We start from the raw sequence: 18,725 nt of genomic DNA, 5'->3' as shown, positions 1-18,725 counted from the left end.
GGAGGTTGAGACGGCATAATTTGGACAGTAATTGAATATGGAAAGGAAAGTTCAAGAGTTCCAGGAGTACACCTAGCACCCTAGGGTGTGGGGAAGGGCTGATAGCTGTGCCATTGATCTTGACAGAGAAGTCAGGGAAAGGGGCACATGGGGGGGGGGGGGGGTAATATTATGAGCTTGGTTTTGCATAGATTGAGTTTGAGGAAGTGTCACATCCAGACTAATATGTATTAGCGATATGTGAGGAGACTGATGGAGTGAGCTGAAGGGTATAAAGACAGATTTGGGTGTCGTCAGTGTATAAATGATATTGAAAGCCATGAGAGGCAATCAGCTTGCCCAGGGAGGAGGTGTAGATGGAGAATAGGAGAGGTCCAAGAACAGAGCCTTGGGGGACCCCAACTGAGAAAGGAAGAGGAGAGGAGGAAGGGAGGAGGTGTAGATGGAGAATAGGAGAGGTCCAAGGACAGAACCTTGGGGGACCCCAACTGAGAAAGGAAGAGGAGAGGAGGAAGGGAGGAGGTGTAGATGGAGAATAGGAGAGGTCCAAGGACAGAACCTTGGGGGACCCCAACTGAGAAAGGAAGAGGAGGAAGGGAGGAGATGTAGATGGAGAATAGGAGAGGTCCAAGAACAGAACCTTGGGGGACCCCAACTGAGAAAGGAAGAGGAGAGGAGAAAGTAGAATTGTAAGTGACCCTGAAGGTGTGGTGGGATAGGTAGGATGAGAACCAGTGAAGAGTACATTCATGGAGACCAAAGGAGTAAAGTTTTTTTTATTTTATTTTTTTGAGGAGGAGGGGAAGGTCAACCAAATCAAAGGCAGTGGAAAGGTCCAGAAGTAAGAGTACAGAATAATGTCCATTTGTTTTTGTTGTTAGTAAGTCGTTTTGTGAGTTTTAGGAAAGCAGTTTCTGTAGAGTGTTGAGGGCACAATCTTACACCTTGTCAGACCATAGACCTGAGATGGACCTTACAATCTTTTAGACCACCAGATCACACACCTGGGCAGACCACAGACCCGAGCTGGACCTCATACACCTGGCAGACCATAGACCCGAGATGGACCTCACAATCAATCACACAACTGGGCAGACCATAGACCTGAGATGGACCTTACAATCCCTCACACACCTGGGTAGACCATAGACCTGAGATGGACCTCACAATCCCTTACACACCTGGGCAGATCATAAAACAGTGACTGATCTCACAATTCCTCAGACCAACAGTTGATACACCTGGGCAGACCATAGACCTGAGGTGGACCTCACAATCCTTTAGACCACCAGATCATAGACCTGGGATGGACCTCGCAATCTCTCAGACCCCCAGAGCAAACACCTGGGCAGACCATAGATGTGGGATGGACCTCACAATCTTTCAGACCCCCAGATCATGCACCTGGGCAGACCATAGACATGGGATGGACCTCGCAATCTCTCAGACCCCCCAGAGCATACACCTGGGCAGACCATAGATGTGGGATGGACCTCACAATCTTTCAGACCCCCAGATCATGCACCTGGGCAGACCATAGACATGGGATGGACCTCGCAATCTCTCAGACCCCCAGAGCATACACCTGGGCAGACCATAGATGTGGGATGGACCTCACAATCTTTCAGACCCCCAGATCATGCACCTGGGCAGACCATAGACATGGGATGGACCTCGCAATCTCTCAGACCCCCAGAGCATACACCTGGGCAGACAATAGACCTGAGATGGACCTCAGACCACCAGATCACACACCTGGACAGACGGTAGACCTGAGATGGAGGTCAAATACATTTCTTTCCATAAATGTGCATTATAGTGTTGGCGGGATGTGTATGTTTATGCCCTTTGCAGGTAACTCTGATGCCGTGTACACACGGGCGGAATGTCCAACAGAAAAAGTCAGACGGAAGCTTTTCATCGTATATTCTGATCGTGTGTATCCCTCATCTGAGTTTTTTTATGCAAATTCTGACGGACCTAGAAATAGAACATGTGGGAGAACAGTGTCTGTCCTGGAAAATACAGGCAACACTATCAATATGGTGTCCGCAGACATGCAATTGTCTTCTGATTACATTACATGCAGGTTCAGAAAATGACCATTTAAAGTGTTCAGGTGACCTCAATGTAGTCACATGACGTAAAACAAAAAATCCATTCATATGATACAGTGAGGTAGATTTAATGAGACTGGAGAGTGCAAAACCTGGTGCAGCTCTGCTTGGTAAGCAATCAGCTTTCAGGTGTTATTTATTTAGCAAAGCTTCACCACTTGCCTACCGGGCACTTAAACCCCCCTCCTGCCCAGACCAATCTTCAGCTTTCAGCGCTGTCACACTTTGAATGACAGTCACTCAGTCATGTAAGACTGTACCCAAATTAATTTATTTTTTCCTTTTTTTTCATACAAATAGAGCTTTCTTTTGGTGGTATATGATCACCTCCTGGGTTTTTTATTTTTTGCGCTATAAATAAAAAAACACGGAGAATTTGGAAAAAAAAAACGCATTTTTCTTAGTTTCTGTGATTAAAATTTTGCAAATTATTAATTTTTCTTCATAAATTTTGGCCACAATTTATACTGCTATATATCTTTGGTAAAAAAATAACCCAAATTAGTGGATATTATTTGGTCTTTGTGAAAGTTAGAGAGTCTACAAGCTCTGGTGCCAATCATAATAAATTGATCACATCTGATGTACTGGTGGTCGATCTCATTTCTTGCGACCCGAACAAGCCAGGAAAGTACAAATACCCCCCAAATGACCCCTTTTTTGAAAGTAGACATTCCAAGATGTTTAGTAAAAGGCATGGTGAGGTTTTTGATGTCATTTTTTCCCACAATTATTTGCAAATTAAGATTTTTTTTTCTCCCCACAAATTTTCATTGTAATAGGTTATTTCTCTCACGTGGCATGTGTATACCACAAATGATGCCCCAAAATACATTCTGCTACTCCTCCTGAGTATTACGATACCACATGTGTGAGACTTTTACACAGCCTGGCCACATACAGAGGACCAACATTAAAATAGCACCATCAGGCGTTCTAGGAGCATAAATGACACATCTCATTTCTCAACCACCTATTACATTTTTGAAGGCCTTGGAGCACCCGGACAATAAAAACGTCCACAAAGTGACCCCATTTTGGAAAGCTAACACCTCAATTTATAATCTATGAGGCATAATGAGTCTTTTGAATGGTTCATTTTTTTTCCAGAAGTTTTTGGATAATGTGGGGGAAAAAAATTAAAACACTTCTGTCTTTTTTTACACAAAGTTGTCCATTTATAAGATATTTCCAACATATAGCATGTAAATAGCAACAATTACACCCCAAAATACATTCTGCTACTCCTCCTGAGTATGGTGATACCACATGTGTGAGAATTTTTTACACAGCCTGGCCACATACAGAGGCCCAACATGCAAGGAGCACCATCAGGCGTTTTAGGGACACATACGGTAGCATGCACATACCAAGAATTACACTCTCAAATACATTCTGCTGAGCAAAAAGTAAACAAAACATTACCTGTATTTTTAGTAGCGCAGTTTTCCACAGGAGGATAGCACTGGTCCAGGCAGCAGGCAGGGACTTGGTCAACAAAAACAAACACAATTTTCCAGGCAACAGGCAGGAATACTGTCCATAGACAGTCCAGGGTCAGTGCAGGCAGAGATTATCAGCAGTGCCAAAATATTGGTCCTGGCAGTAGGCAGGTCCATGTGGTGTGGTCAGTTCATGCGACAGGCAGAGGCATAGCATAGGTCCTACAGGCAAAAGTAGGGCCTCGTTCAGGACAGAATGGGGATGGGGTAGAGGCTTCTCCCACCCAAATCTCTTTGAAGCCTCCGAGTCTCCAGACCCTAATCTAGGAATGAGAAAACAAATTAAATTGTTTTCTTCATCCAGAAAAACAATTCTGGAGCCCCTCACATATGAGACCCCTGTGTTATGAATCCCACTAGTCCACTGGCAGGGTACAAGATCAGTCCAAGAGGTAGGCAAGAGGCATGGTCAAACAGTCCAGAGTCAGTTCCAGATCAGGCAGAGGTATGTACAGAATCAGTAGGCGGAAGCGTGGTCGAATAACAAGCCAGGGTCAGTTACAGAGCAAGCAGAGGCATAATGGTGTGAAGGTAAATGGCAGGAAGTGAGGGTTATGTTTACCATACTTCACTAATAATTGAGTGAAGTATGGAAACGGCAGAAACAGTCCACTATGCAGAGGCCTGGCTGGGAAGGACGTTGGGCACAATAAGTGGTGTCTCTTCTCACTCCTCGTTTGGTGCACAACCGCCATTTTTTCTGACGGTTTTGGCTTGTTGGTCTGGGAGGGATTTTATCAGGAAAGTGGAGTTCAAAGAGTGGTAATCACATCGGATCGAATGTTTTCTGGTGGGCCGTTCGGGTAAATAAGGGCAGTGGTGATTTCCTCCTGGTAGCCGAGGAAGGGTTTGGGTGTTTCGGTGGAGTTGCGATAGATTACATAGGTGTTGTATATGGCCAAATGAAACAAATAACTTGAAACTTTTTTTATACCGCTGGTATGTTCGTCTTGTGGAAAGGTAGGGTTCGAGAATCTGGTTGTTGAAGTTGACACCCCCCATGAACATGTTGTATTTGTGGATACATGTTGGCTTTTGGATTGGGCCATTCCTCCTGGTGATCTCAACGAATGTATTGTTGAGGATCGAAGAAAGCATGTAGACATCCCTTCTGTCCCTCCACTTCACAGAAAGATTTTGCTCATTCCATAAACTCGCCGCTTCTCCTCTTCTTAACTTCTTGTTGACGAGGCTTTGAGGAAAGCCCCTCCGGTTCGTCCTTATGGTGCCGCATGCTGGAGTGTTCTTTCTGTGAAGGTTGAGGAACAGGGACAAACTAGTATAAAAATTGTCCGCATACAAATGGTAGCCTTTCTCCAGGAGTGGGTTTATGAGTTCCCGCTTGATCTGATGTATTCTGGGCAATTAGGGGGGTGTAGCTGGGTGTCCTTCCCTTCGTATACCATGAAGGAATACGTATACCCTGTGGCTCGGTCGCACAATTTATACATCTTCACCCCATAGCCCTTTTGGTGGGAATAAATTGTTTTAAGTCCAGCCTGCCAGAAAATTTGACAAGGGACTCATCCACATATATGTGTTGGTCTGGGGTAAACAACTGGGGGAAGATCTCAGAAAAATTATTTATTAGCGGCCGAATTTTATAAAGCGTATCACAATTTGGGTAATTTCAGGGAGGGCACTGGGTATTGTCGTTTATAGTGTAGGAATCTCATAATCATGAGATATCTGGTCCTGGGCATTACTGAGGAAAAGATGGGCATGTGGTAGATGGGGCGGGATGACCAATATGAACGTAATTCATTTTTTCTATTTAGTCCCATACAGAATGTGAGGCCCAAATATGTTTTAAACTCCTCCACTGTTAGGGCTCTCCACTCGTAGGGTATAAGAGGACATTGGGTTACTTGCTATGAATTGTTGTGCATATGGGTTGCACTGGGCCACAATCGATGCAAGCATGTCCTCAGTAAAAATTAAATGGAAAAAGTCTATCCGGGAAAAAATTTCTGTGTCCATCTGGACTCCTGGCTGGGCAGTGAAAGGGAGAACGGTAACTTCTCCTGAATTAGGAGGAAGCCACAAGGGGTTCTGAAGGGAATAGGGAAGGCTGGCATGGAACCTAACCCTTTGGGGCTGAGGTGACACCCCACTGGTACTTGGCCTTTGCCGAGGTACTGCGGTGCTGGTGGAGGGCTCTGCGGTGTTGGTGGATGGCTCTGCGGTGCTGGTGGATGGCTCTGCGGTGCTGGTGGATGGCACTGCAGTGCTGGTGGATGGCACTGCCTCCTCACCAGTATGCCTTTGTCTGGGGGGCAGACTCTCATCCTCCTCCTCTGAGGCTGTCAGTGTACCACTGGCTAGGATAGGCTTGTAGTCAACGTCAGACTCAGAATCTGAATATGAGGAATCCGAAGTGGAGAGCTCTCCCTTGCTTTTGTCGGCCGCAAGAATATTGTATGCCTCCTCGGCTGAAAATAATCTTTGTGACATTCTTAGTGATGACAAATGGCACTGATGACATGTGACACTGGCGGATTGCACTGGTGACAAATGGCACTGATATGTGGCACTGATGTGGCAGGTGGCACTGATAGGTACTGTGGGCGCTGTATATGTGTTTTTGTACATTCGCAATCACTCACTAGCTGAAGCACAGAAGCTCTCCCTCCTCGCACACTGTGTGAGGTGGGAGAGCCGGCAATGAGAGATGATCTCATATGTTTACATTTGAGATCATCTCTCATTGGACACAAAGATCGAGTGCTAAATGGCCGCTGTGATTGGCCATTTAGCACGATCTGTGATTGGCTGTGTCCAAGGGGCACAGCCAACACAGATTTTCCACAATGCGTGCAGGGGGCGCACAGGGAGGGGGTAAATAGGAGGACATCCAGGGGCACCCTCTCGGCAATTGAGCGCCGTGCTGTAGATGTCTTTTGTCTATGGCGTGGGTGCAAAGTGGTTAACTGAACAAGTTGAAGTTAGAAGCGGATTGTCTACCATGCACATCTGCACCAGATTTTTCACTCTCCTGTTTTAGTAAATCAACCCCATGGTGTCTGACCATTCAGATATTCCAGGTCCTCAGACTGATTTATTTCATGGCACTCATACTCGCCATCCTTCATGTAGTTCCATAAGTGGAGGACTGAATTCTCGGCACATGACCCATGAGCTTCTCCTCTGCTCTCTTTTAGGGTCACACGGATGAACTGTGGGGTCTTTGCTGCCACCCATCTCTCGATCTCTTCCTGACCTGTGGCCATGACAAGCAGGTTCATCTCTGGAACAGCAAAGAGCATCAACCAGTCTGGAGCACCACACTGGAGGTGAGAACCCGGGATTGGGACCCTAAGGGCCGGAATTTGTACAGGTCAGGGGTCTGTATTTAGTATAAATGTACTTCTCCCCTGCTGTCTGCAGCCAGTGCTGGCAAATTGGTTTCTGGTCTGCTCCAACACACTGCAAGATTACACTACGAGCAACCAGAAACCTCGTCCAACAGAGCATTGAGGGGGCCCAGAATCTAGTGAACAATCCCAGAATGGGGCAATACCCCTGTATGGGGGGTGTCTAGGACATGATCCTGGTATGGGGATAGTACCCCTGTATGGGGGGTGTCTAGGACATGATCCTGGTATGGGGGCAGTACTCCTGTATGGGGGGTGTCTAGGACACGATCCTGGTATGGGGGCAGTACTCCTGTATGGGGGGGTGTCTAGGACACGATCCTGGTATGGGGGCAGTACTCCTGTATGGGGGGGTGTCTAGGACACGATCCTGGTATGGGGGCAGTACTCCTGTATGGGGGGTGTCTAGGACATGATCCTGGTATGGGGGCAGTACTCCTGTATGGGGGGGTGTCTAGGACATGATCCTGGTATGGGGGCAGTACTCCTGTATGGGGGGTGTCTAGGACATGATCCTGGTATGGGGATAGTACCCCTGTATGGGGGGTGTCTAGGACATGATCCTGGTATGGGGGCAGTACTCCTGTATGGGGGGTGTCTAGGACACGATCCTGGTATGGGGGCAGTACTCCTGTATGGGGGGTGTCTAGGACATGATCCTGGTATGGGGGCAGTACTCCTGTATGGGGGGTGTCTAGGACATGATCCTGGTATGGGGGCAGTACTCCTGTATGGGGGGTGTCTAGGACATGATCCTGGTATGGGGGGCAGTACTCCTGTATGGGGGGTGTCTAGGACATGATCCTGGTATGGGGGTAGTACTCCTGTATGGGGGGTGTCTAGGACATGATCCTGGTATGGGGGCAGTACTCCTGTATGGGGGGTGTCTAGGACATGATCCTGGTATGGGGGTAGTACTCCTGTATGGGGGGTGTCTAGGACATGATCCTGGTATGGGGGCAGTACTCCTGTATGGGGGGTGTCTAGGACATGATCCTGGTATGGGGGTAGTACTCCTGTATGGGGGGTGTCTAGGACATGATCCTGGTATGGGGGCAGTACTCCTGTATGGGGGGTGTCTAGGACATGATCCTGGTATGGGGATAGTACCCCTGTATGGGGGGTGTCTAGGACATGATCCTGGTATGGGGGCAGTACTCCTGTATGGGGGGTGTCTAGGACACGATCCTGGTATGGGGGCAGTACTCCTGTATGGGGGGTGTCTAGGACATGATCCTGGTATGGGGGCAGTACTCCTGTATGGGGGGTGTCTAGGACATGATCCTGGTATGGGGGCAGTACTCCTGTATGGGGGGTGTCTAGGACATGATCCTGGTATGGGGGGCAGTACTCCTGTATGGGGGGTGTCTAGGACATGATCCTGGTATGGGGGTAGTACTCCTGTATGGGGGGTGTCTAGGACATGATCCTGGTATGGGGGCAGTACTCCTGTATGGGGGGTGTCTAGGACATGATCCTGGTATGGGGGTAGTACTCCTGTATGGGGGGTGTCTAGGACATGATCCTGGTATGGGGGCAGTACTCCTGTATGGGGGGTGTCTAGGACATGATCCTGGTATGGGGGTAGTACTCCTGTATGGGGGGTGTCTAGGACATGATCCTGGTATGGGGGTAGTACTCCTGTATGGGGGGTGTCTAGGACATGATCCTGGTATGGGAGGTGCAGGAAGTGGGTGAATGAGTTGTCTGTTAAAAATGGGGTTTTATTGTGTCTGTAATTTGTCTGGTACCTCGATCAATACTGCATTACAGGTACACTTCAGTAGGCACCCTGCATACTTTAACATTTTTTTTCCATATACCCCCCATAGGATGCTGTGAGAGTGGCGGCCTTCCACCCATCCGGCAGTGTTGTAGCTGTGGGGACCTGTACTGGAAGGTAAGGAAACGTATGTATGTATGTATGTATATAAGGATGGACCTTCACTGTACTCCATTATAGGTCATGGTCCCCCTCTGTACTCCATTATAGGTCATGGTCCTCCTCTGTACTCCATTATAGGTCATGGTCCCCCTCTGTACTCCATTATAGGTCATGGTCCTCCACTGTACTCCATTATAGGTCATGGTCCTCCTCTGTACTCCATTATAGGTCATGTCCTCCTCTGTACTCCATTATAGGTCATGGTCCTCCACTGTACTCCATTCTAGGTCATGGTCCCCCTCTGTACTCCATTCTAGGTCATGGTCCTCCACTGTACTCCATTCTAGGTCATGGTCCCCTCTGTACTCCATTATAGGTCATGGTCCCCCTCTGTACTCCATTCTAGGTCATGGTCCCCTCTGTACTCCATTATAGGTCATGGTCCCCCTCTGTACTCCATTATAGGTCATGGTCCCCCTCTGTACTCCATTCTAGGTCATGGTCCCCCTCTGTACTCCATTATAGGTCATGGCCCCCCTCTGTACTCCAGTATAGGTCATGGCCCCCCTCTGCACTCCATTCTAGGTCATGGTCCCCCTCTGTACTCCATTTTATAGGTCATGGTCCTCCTCTGTACTCCATTATAGGTCATGGCCCCCCTCTGTACTCCAGTATAGGTCATGGCCCCCCTCTGCACTCCATTCTAGGTCATGGTCCCCCTCTGTACTCCATTTTATAGGTCATGGTCCTCCTCTGTACTCCATTATAGGTCATGGTCCTCCTCTGTACTCCATTCTAGGTCATTGTCCTCCTCTGTTCTTGGTAATAATTGATGGTCATTATATGATATGGTCTGCTCTGTATAACACTCCGGTGTTCTGTCTTGCAGGTTCCTGGTGTTGGATGCTCAGTCCCATGTCATAGTGACCAGTATCTCAGACGCGGGGGAGCAGATCAGTTGTATCTCCTACAGTCCCGGTATGTTCCTTGTCCCCTGTGACACGCTCCCTGTGTATTTTATTGCTCTGTGATGCTCATGGTCTTCATGTCTCGGTCACAGATGGTCAGTATTTGGCTGTTGGGTCACACGACAACTTCACTTATCTCTACGAAGTGGCAGAGGAAGGGCGAGAGTACCGGCGTGTAGGCAAGTGTATGGTGAGTGACACCTGCCCACTGCCGGCCACTGGTGAGGTGTATGGACTGTGTACAGGAGGGGTGTGGAAAGGTATACGGGGGGGTGGTTGGACTGTATATCATATGTGGAGCGGTATACAGCCCAGTCCTTTTGTATTTCCAGGGTCACTCCAGCTACATCACACACCTGGACTGGGCTTCAGACAGTTCCAGCTTCATGACCAACAGCGGAGACTACGAAGTTCTATACTGTGAGTCCCGGAGGGTCTGTATAAATCTCCGTACAACGGCTGGATAGCCGGCAACTGATTGACTTGGCGGGTTTCCCTGAATGATCTGTGCCACATCCTATCTGTGTATTGTGACACACATATCGATGGGGCAATCGGGGCAGTTTTTTCATTCAATCTGCCAGCTGAAAATAAAGAACGAAGGAGCAGAGTCCTCCAGCAGAGTATTTCAGGAGAGGAGAGTTATAGAGGAAGGAGCAGAGTCCTCCAGCAGAGTATTTCAGAAGAGGAGAGTTAATGAGGAAGGAGCAGAGTCCTCCAGCAGAGTATTTCAGGAGAGGAGAGTTATAGAGGAAGGAGCAGAGTCCTCCAGCAGAGCAAAGTATTTCAGGAGAGGAGAGTTATAAAGGAAGGAGCAGAGTCCTCCAGCAGAGCAGAGTATTTCAGGAGAGGAGAGTTATAGAGGAAGGAGCAGAGTCCTCCAGCAGAGTATTTCAGGAGAGGAGAGTTATAGAGGAAGGAGCAGAGTCCTCCAGCAGAGTATTTCAGAAGAGGAGAGTTATAGAGGAAGGAACAGAGTCCTCCAGCAGAGTATTTCAGGAGAGGAGAGTTATAGAGGAAGGAGCAGAGTCCTCCAGCAGAGTATTTCAGAAGAGGAGAGTTATAAAGGAAGGAGCAGAGTCCTCCAGCAGAGCAGAGTATTTCAGGAGAGGAGAGTTTTATAGAGGAAGGAGCAGAGTCCTCCAGCAGAGCAGAGTATTTCAGGAGAGGAGAGTTATAGAGGAAGGAGCAGAGTCCTCCAGCAGAGTATTTCAGGAGAGGACAGTTATAGAGGAAGGAGCAGAGTCCTCCAGCAGAGTATTTCAGAAGAGGAGAGTTATAGAGGAAGGAACAGAGTCCTCCAGCAGAGTATTTCAGGAGAGGAGAGTTATAGAGGAAGGAGCAGAGTCCTCCAGCAGAGTATTTCAGAAGAGGAGAGTTATAAAGGAAGGAGCAGAGTCCTCCAGCAGAGCAGAGTATTTCAGGAGAGGAGAGTTTTATAGAGGAAGGAGCAGAGTCCTCCAGCAGAGCAGAGTATTTCAGGAGAGGAGAGTTATAGAGGAAGGAGCAGAGTCCTCCAGCAGGAAGAAGTGTGCCAATCCTACAGGAGGTGTTGGGTAATGGGATACGTTGTATATAGATGAAGTAGATAGATGTTGTTCTCCTTTCTTTGCTCAGGGGATCCGGACTCGGCGAAGCAGATTGTCAGTGCGGAGAGTGTGAGGAACGCGGAGTGGGAGAACGCTTCCTGTACTCTCAGCTTCCATGTGCTGGGTAAGTGAAGTGCGGTAAGACAAGGTCAGGCCTGAGCTCTCTGTCGGACAGTACACCGCTGAGCTCTCTGCTACAGGATAACAAATTACTTAGAGAATACAGGTCAATGTTGGTGGCATTGATTGGCATCTTCTTGGTCCCTATGGGTGGGGGAGAGGGGGGCAGGGAACCCGATGATGGCACTCAGGGCCGGGAAAAGGGGTGGGCAGAAGGGACGGCTGCCCTGGGCGCTGTGATATCATGTGAGGTGGGGGGGCACAACAAGGAAATTGAGGGAGGGGGATTTGTGTTGGAAAGGGGGATTTGGGGGGCAGCAGGGAGTATTAGTCTAGGAGCGGAATTTTGGGGGTGCTAAAATGCTAAAATTTAGGGGGAGGAGGAATGGGGGAAGATTTGTGCTAGGAGGGATGATTGGGGTTCTTTGTGCTAGAAGGGGGGATTTGCAATGGGGTTATTGGGAGGGGCAATTTTAGAGGTAGATAATTTGTGCTAGGAGGAGTGATTTTTTTTGGGGGGGTACTTGAATTGGGGGGGATTTGGGGGGGGGGGGATTTCAGCAGAGGAACAGATTTGCACTGGGAGGAGGGGGAATTTTATGCTTAGAGGGTGAAAACAATTAGTGCTCAGTTTTTTTTTTGGGGGGGGGGGGGAATTTTTGATGACACATAATGCTCCTACACCTTGGGGGTGGGGGCGCAGTTTGGCATGTTTGCCCTGGGCTCTAGATGACCTTGTCCCGGCACTGATGGTCCCTGTGTATTTGGAGGGGGGGGGGGGAGGTTCTTCTGCAGAACTTTGTGAACCCTAAAGAAAATCTAGATATCCGCATAAATGGTTCCTAACTGTGCACTGAACAAATGCTTTAAAAGCAGAAGAGAAAACGTGCCATGCAACTGACTGGATTGGTTGGCGTGCCTTTCCCCTGATTGGTTGGCATGCCCTGGATATCAGACGCAGGTTATAGATGTCCTACAATGAGGGATATCAGACCCAGGTTATAGATGTCCTACAATGAGATGGATATCAGACCCGGGTTATAGATGTCCTACAATGAGATGGATATCAGACGCAGGTTATAGATGTCCTACAATGAGAGGGATATCAGACCCAGGTTATAGATGTCCTACAATGAGATGGATATCAGACCCGGGTTATAGATGTCCTACAATGAGAGGGATATCAGACCCAGGTTATAGATGTCCTACAATGAGATGGATATCAGACCCAGGTTATAGATGTCCTACAATGAGATGGATATCAGACGCAGGTTATAGATGTCCTACAATGAGAGGGATATCAGACCCAGGTTATAGATGTCCTCCAATGAGATGGATATCAGACCCAGGTTATAGATGTCCTACAATGAGATGGATATCAGACCCAGGTTATAGATGTCCTCCAATGAGGGATATCAGACCCAGGTTATAGATGTCCTACAATGAGATGGATATCAGACCCGGGTTATAGATGTCCTACAATGAGATGGATATCAGACGCAGGTTATAGATGTCCTACAATGAGATGGATATCAGACCCAGGTTATAGATGTCCTACAATGAGGGATATCAGACCCGGGTTATAGATGTCCTCCAATGAGATGGATATCAGACTCGGGTTATAGATGTCCTCCAATGAGATGGATATCAGACCCAGGTTATAGATGTCCTACAATGAGATGGATATCAGACCCAGGTTATAGATGTCCTACAATGAGATGGATATCAGACCCAGGTTATAGATGTCCTACAATGAGAGGGATATCAGACCCAGGTTATAGATGTCCTCCAATGAGAGGGATATCAGACCCAGGTTATAGATGTCCTACAATGAGATGGATATCAGACCCAGGTTATAGATGTCCTACAATGAGATGGATATCAGACCCAGGTTATAGATGTCCTACAATGAGATGGATATCAGACCCAGGTTATAGATGTCCTACAATGAGATGGCTATCAGACCCAGGTTATAGATGTCCTCCAATGAGAGGGATATCAGACCCAGGTTATAGATGTCCTCCAATGAGAGGGATATCAGACCCAGGTTATAGATGTCCTCCAATGAGAGGGATATCAGACCCAGGTTATAGATGTCCTACAATGAGATGGATATCAGACCCAGGTTATAGATGTCCTCCAATGAGAGGGATATCAGACCCAGGTTATAGATGTCCTCCAATGAGAGGGATATCAGACCCAGGTTATAGATGTCCTCCAATGAGAGGGATATCAGACCCAGGTTATAGATGTCCTACAATGAGATGGATATCAGACCCAGGTTATAGATGTCCTCCAATGAGAGGGATATCAGACCCAGGTTATAGATGTCCTCCAATGAGAGGGATATCAGACCCAGGTTATAGATGTCCTACAATGAGATGGATATCAGACCCAGGTTATAGATGTCCTACAATGAGATGGATATCAGACCCAGGTTATAGATGTCCTCCAATGAGAGGGATATCAGACCCAGGTTATAGATGTCCTCCAATGAGATGGATATCAGACTCGGGTTATAGATGTCCTCCAATGAGATGGATATCAGACCCAGGTTATAGATGTTCTACAATGAGAGGGATATCAGACCCAGGTTATAGATGTCCTACAATGAGGGATATCAGACCCAGGGTATAGATGTCCTCCAAAGAGATGGATATCAGACCCAGGTTATAGATGTCCTCCAATGAGATGGATATCAGACCCAGGTTATAGATGTCCTCCAATGAGATGGATATCAGACTCGGGTTATAGATGTCCTCCAATGAGATGGATATCAGACCCAGGTTATAGATGTCCTACAATGAGATGGATATCAGACCCGGGTATCTTGTATTTTGATAGGTAAAGGTGGGGTGAAAAACGTCAGTGGTATTGATTAGAGATCAATGATTAGATCACATTTTATGAGCTATCTGTGCAGAAATTCCAATAAAGGTCACAGCCTTCTGCTGAGTACGGTCCATGACACTGACATGTGACCCCAAATGGTGATGATTTGGGGTGTCGGTGCAGAGATGGTGGCAGGCTGGACTGAGCCTATAAGGGAAACCAATGAGATTCGATTGTGACCTACTGGCCAGCAGGGGGTGATAAACTACAAAAGGTTTTCCACTTAGAAGTTATAACGAGGCCATACAATAACCCACAGAGGCCTGAGCCAATCCCAAGTGATGGACATAATCTGAGGATCTGGAATGTACCCAGCAGGCCTCCCTGCTAAAGTGGAACTCTGGGCAAAGCCAAAGATGACATTTTATGATTAGAAGGTGAGCGCTGTGAGCATCCCTGTCAACGTTCTATGGTTTGTCCCCTTCCCTGGTCACTTTACCTGGACAGAACTAGAAGGGGGTGTAATGCTCCATACTGTCATTTAGTGGTTTGAACACCATAGAGTGACCAGATATGACCTTCCCCCTTCCTACTAACATATGTCTCTTCTGCAGGGGTGTGGCCAGAGGGAGCGGATGGGACAGATATAAATTCTGTAATCAAGTCACATGACCGGAAGCTGGTGGCCACAGGAGACGACTTTGGAGGAGTGCGTTTGTTCAGCTACCCCTGTGTGGTCCCTCGGGTAAGGCGCTCATCATATGTGAGGATATGTCTGTGTGGTGTTGTATGTGGCTAGTATGTAGGTAGGTAGTTCCACATACAGTATAGTTACATTGTCATAGCCAACATACAGGTACAGAGGAATACTCGGCACTCAGATACACTGATCAGCCATAATATTATGACCATCCACCTAATATTGGGTAGGTCCCCTTTTCCTGACCTGTCCAAACATGGCCTCCACTAGACCTCTGAAGGTACGCTGTGGTATCTGGTACTAAGCCATCACTAGCAGATCCTTTAAGTCCTGTATGTTGTTGAGGTGGGGCCTCTATGGATCGGGCTTGTGTTTTCCCCGCACATACCACAGATGCTCAATTGAATTGAGATGTGGAGGATTTGGAGTCAACACTTCAAACTTGTTCAGCCTATTCCCCACCGCCGTGAACGAGGCTTCCCTCCGCCACCGCCGTGAACGAGGCTTCCCTCCGCCACCGCCGTGAACGAGGCTTCCCTCCGCCACCGCCGTGAACGAGGCTTCCCTCCGCCACCGCCGTGAACGAGGCTTCCCTCCGCCACCGCCGTGAACGAGGCTTCCCTCCGCCACCGCCGTGAACGAGGCTTCCCTCCGCCACCGCCGTGAACGAGGCTTCCCTCCGCCACCGCCGTGAACGAGGCTTCCCTCCCCCACCGCCTTGAACGAGGCTTCCCTCCCCCACCGCCTTGAACGAGGCTTCCCTCCGCCACCGCCGTGAACGAGGCTTCCCTCCTCCACCGCTATCTATGAGCCTAGGTCACCCATGACCCTGCCACCGGTTGGTTCTCTTTCCTTGGACCACTGCAGACTGGGAACATCCCACAAGAGTTGCAGTGTTGGAGTTGCTCTGACCCCGTTGTCTACACATTACAATTTGGTCTTTGTCAGAGTCCCACCAATCCTTACACTTGTCCATATTTTTTTCTGCTTTCATCATATCAACTTCGGGGACAGCATGTTCACTTGCTGCCTAATAGGCCCCACCCACTTTCACCTGTCAGTGGTCACAATGTTCTGGCTGAATAATGTATATAGAAGGAGGAGGGGTGGATATCCCCATCAATATACTGTACATCTTGCCTTTTATCATGGCTGACGTTACGGACAGATGATCCATACAGGCTGGTGAATAGTTGGCTGTGGAGGGTATGATGTTTGTTTCCGGTCACTATGGGGGAGGTGATGATTGGTTCTGGCTGGGCAATTTTGGGGGATGGGAATGGTTCTGGGCAGTATGGGGGGAAGGGATTGGTTGCAGTCACTATGGGGGAAGGGATTGGTTGCGGTCACTATGGGGGAAGGGATTGGTTGCGGTCACTATGGGGGAAGGGATTGGTTGCGGTCACTATGGGGGAAGGGATTGGTTGCGGTCACTATGGGGGAAGGGATTGGTTGCGGTCACTATGGGGGAAGGGATTGGTTGCGGTCACTATGGGGGAAGGGATTGGTTGCGGTCACTGTGGGGGTGGGGGGGTGGGATGATTTGTTCTGGTGACACTGACCCTTACCTCCGTTATCTCCATCCAGGCTCCCAGTCACCGGTATGGTGGGCACAGCAGTCATGTGACCCGCCTCTCCTTCCTGCACAATGACAGCGCTCTGATCTCTGTTGGCGGAAAGGACAGCACTGTACTGCAATGGATGGTCATGTGACCCGGTACCGCCGACAGCGTCCTGCACAGCACCTCTAGCCGTCTTCCCTGTAGCTCCGCCCCGCCTCCTCCCCCGTTCCTGTAGCGGGCTTTTGATATGCACAGTTCTTGCTTCCAGCTGATTGGTTGACACACTCAAGGCACCTCCCATTATCTGTGGACAGACGGAAAGCATGTTACCACGGACAATCTCCACTCCAGACCCCGCCCGCCACATGGCGGGGGAGCACCTTGTCCTAGACATAGAACCACACACAGGCCTGACTGTAAATGTCCTGCAATAAAGAATGTCAGAGATTCCAGACTCCGCTCTATTATTCTCACCCGTCAGAGAGGGGCCCCCGGTCATTTTATATAATATGAGGATTGAAATATGTACAGAGAAGCCCCTCCCCTCCCCTACATTGGTTATCACCAATTGCCCTATATACCCTGGTGAGGTTACAGCCAAGCGCACGGCTATCACCAATTGCCCTATACCCTGGTGAAGGGACAGCCAGGCACATGGCTATCAGAAGTTGGAGGTTGTAGCTGGCCTCCTGGCCATCCTATGGGCCATATAATGAAAGCCTTGGCCTGGACCATAGCCATGTCCCTGGCTGCGAGGTGGGGGACATTAGTGGTGGAGCCTCTTGTGTAGCTGTGCATGGCGTCCAATCAGATTCTAACTTCAGCTTTGTAACGAAATATCCCACACTCGGCTTGAGTGCTTTCCTCATATACCGCTTCCTCCCAGTCCGAATATAGATATCAGATATTCCAACCACTCCCAACAACAAACAAGGCAATACTTGCTGAACATGGACTGAACTGATTTATCTGAGATGACACACAAATATATACATCAGGATGACAATACAAACTGTAACCTGAAACCTAATTAACATGAGCTAGTTATCTAATCATTTACCCACACTAGGTGACTCAGAGATATGACCTTTCAGGGTAGACTTGCCGTCTACTCACTCACAAACTTAAAGGGGTTGTAAAGGTAAATGTTTTTTCACCTTAACCCCCCTAGCGGTAATCCCGAGTCTGGCTCGGGTTGGAATTTTAATTACAGGAGTGGTAACCCCCCGAGCCAGACTCGGGATCGCTTCGCTCGATGCAGGGGAGGACACAGGGAGAGTTACTCACCTTGTCCCCTGGATCCAGCGATGTCCGCCGCGCTGTGTGATCGAGCCGTCCTACGCTCGATTCACAGTGCCGAATGCCGCCGAGCTCCGTTCCCTGCAACGTTACGGCGCACGGGAGCCGAGAACGGCGGCAAATTCAAAAAAGTAAAAGTACGCAAAACACACAAAGCACTGTAATCTGTATTAAAAAATACACACACCCTTTGTCCCTAGTGGTCTGTGCAGTGCCCTGCATGCACTTTTATATTATAAATACTGTTTTTTTTCTGCCTGAAATTTGGAGATTGTCCATAGCAACCAAAAAGTGTCCCTTTTTCAGTGTTTTAGGATTTGATTACTTTACTGAATATTTTTTATTATTCTTTATTATATTATAAACTTTATCATACCCGGGATGTCTGCTAGACTCTGGTTTGAACAGATTTAACAGCGTTATTCCTAAGAATTACAGGACTACAAAATAAAACGCCAGATTTCCATGCAAAATAATTGTACCGCTTTCAGCACCTTATTCCAGACTGAATCATACCGCCAGGGAGGTTAATGCATTCTATGCATTAAGGCGAAAAAACATCTGACCGTGCCGGCACCCCCAGCCCCCCCCGGTTTTACTTACCTGACCCCTCGAAAGTCATGCGCTCACCCCCGACGTCCTCTTCGCCACTCAGCCTGGCCGCTGATTGGCTGGAGTGAATGGATTGAAAGCAGAGCAGCCATTGGCTCACGCTGCTGTCAATCACATCCAATGACATGGCGCGCCGGGGCGGGGCCGTGTGATACAGCGAGCGGC

General features: G+C 48.4%; 1 protein-coding gene across 1 annotated transcript in view; it reads left to right on the top strand.

Moving 5' to 3' along the window:
- Window positions 1-17,096, top strand: part of EML2 (EMAP like 2) — a 63,998-nt gene extending 46,902 nt beyond the window's left edge. The window contains exons 16-23 of the mRNA XM_077463328.1: window positions 6,781-6,912; window positions 8,826-8,893; window positions 9,768-9,856; window positions 9,939-10,036; window positions 10,179-10,266; window positions 11,464-11,559; window positions 15,002-15,132; window positions 16,675-17,096. Coding sequence (XP_077319454.1) covers window positions 6,781-6,912; window positions 8,826-8,893; window positions 9,768-9,856; window positions 9,939-10,036; window positions 10,179-10,266; window positions 11,464-11,559; window positions 15,002-15,132; window positions 16,675-16,800 — 828 coding nt within the window. The 3' untranslated portion in view covers window positions 16,801-17,096. The remainder of the gene's footprint in view (window positions 1-6,780; window positions 6,913-8,825; window positions 8,894-9,767; window positions 9,857-9,938; window positions 10,037-10,178; window positions 10,267-11,463; window positions 11,560-15,001; window positions 15,133-16,674) is intronic.
- Window positions 17,097-18,725: the final 1,629 nt, after the last annotated feature.

This window comes from Lithobates pipiens, unplaced genomic scaffold, assembly GCF_037356315.1.
Source record: "Lithobates pipiens isolate NorthernLeopardFrog02 unplaced genomic scaffold, aLitPip1_a1.2 Scaffold_3, whole genome shotgun sequence".
NCBI lineage: Eukaryota > Metazoa > Chordata > Amphibia > Anura > Ranidae > Lithobates > Lithobates pipiens.
The sequence above is the reverse complement of the archived record's forward strand: the minus strand, read 5'-3'. Positions and strand labels throughout refer to the sequence as shown.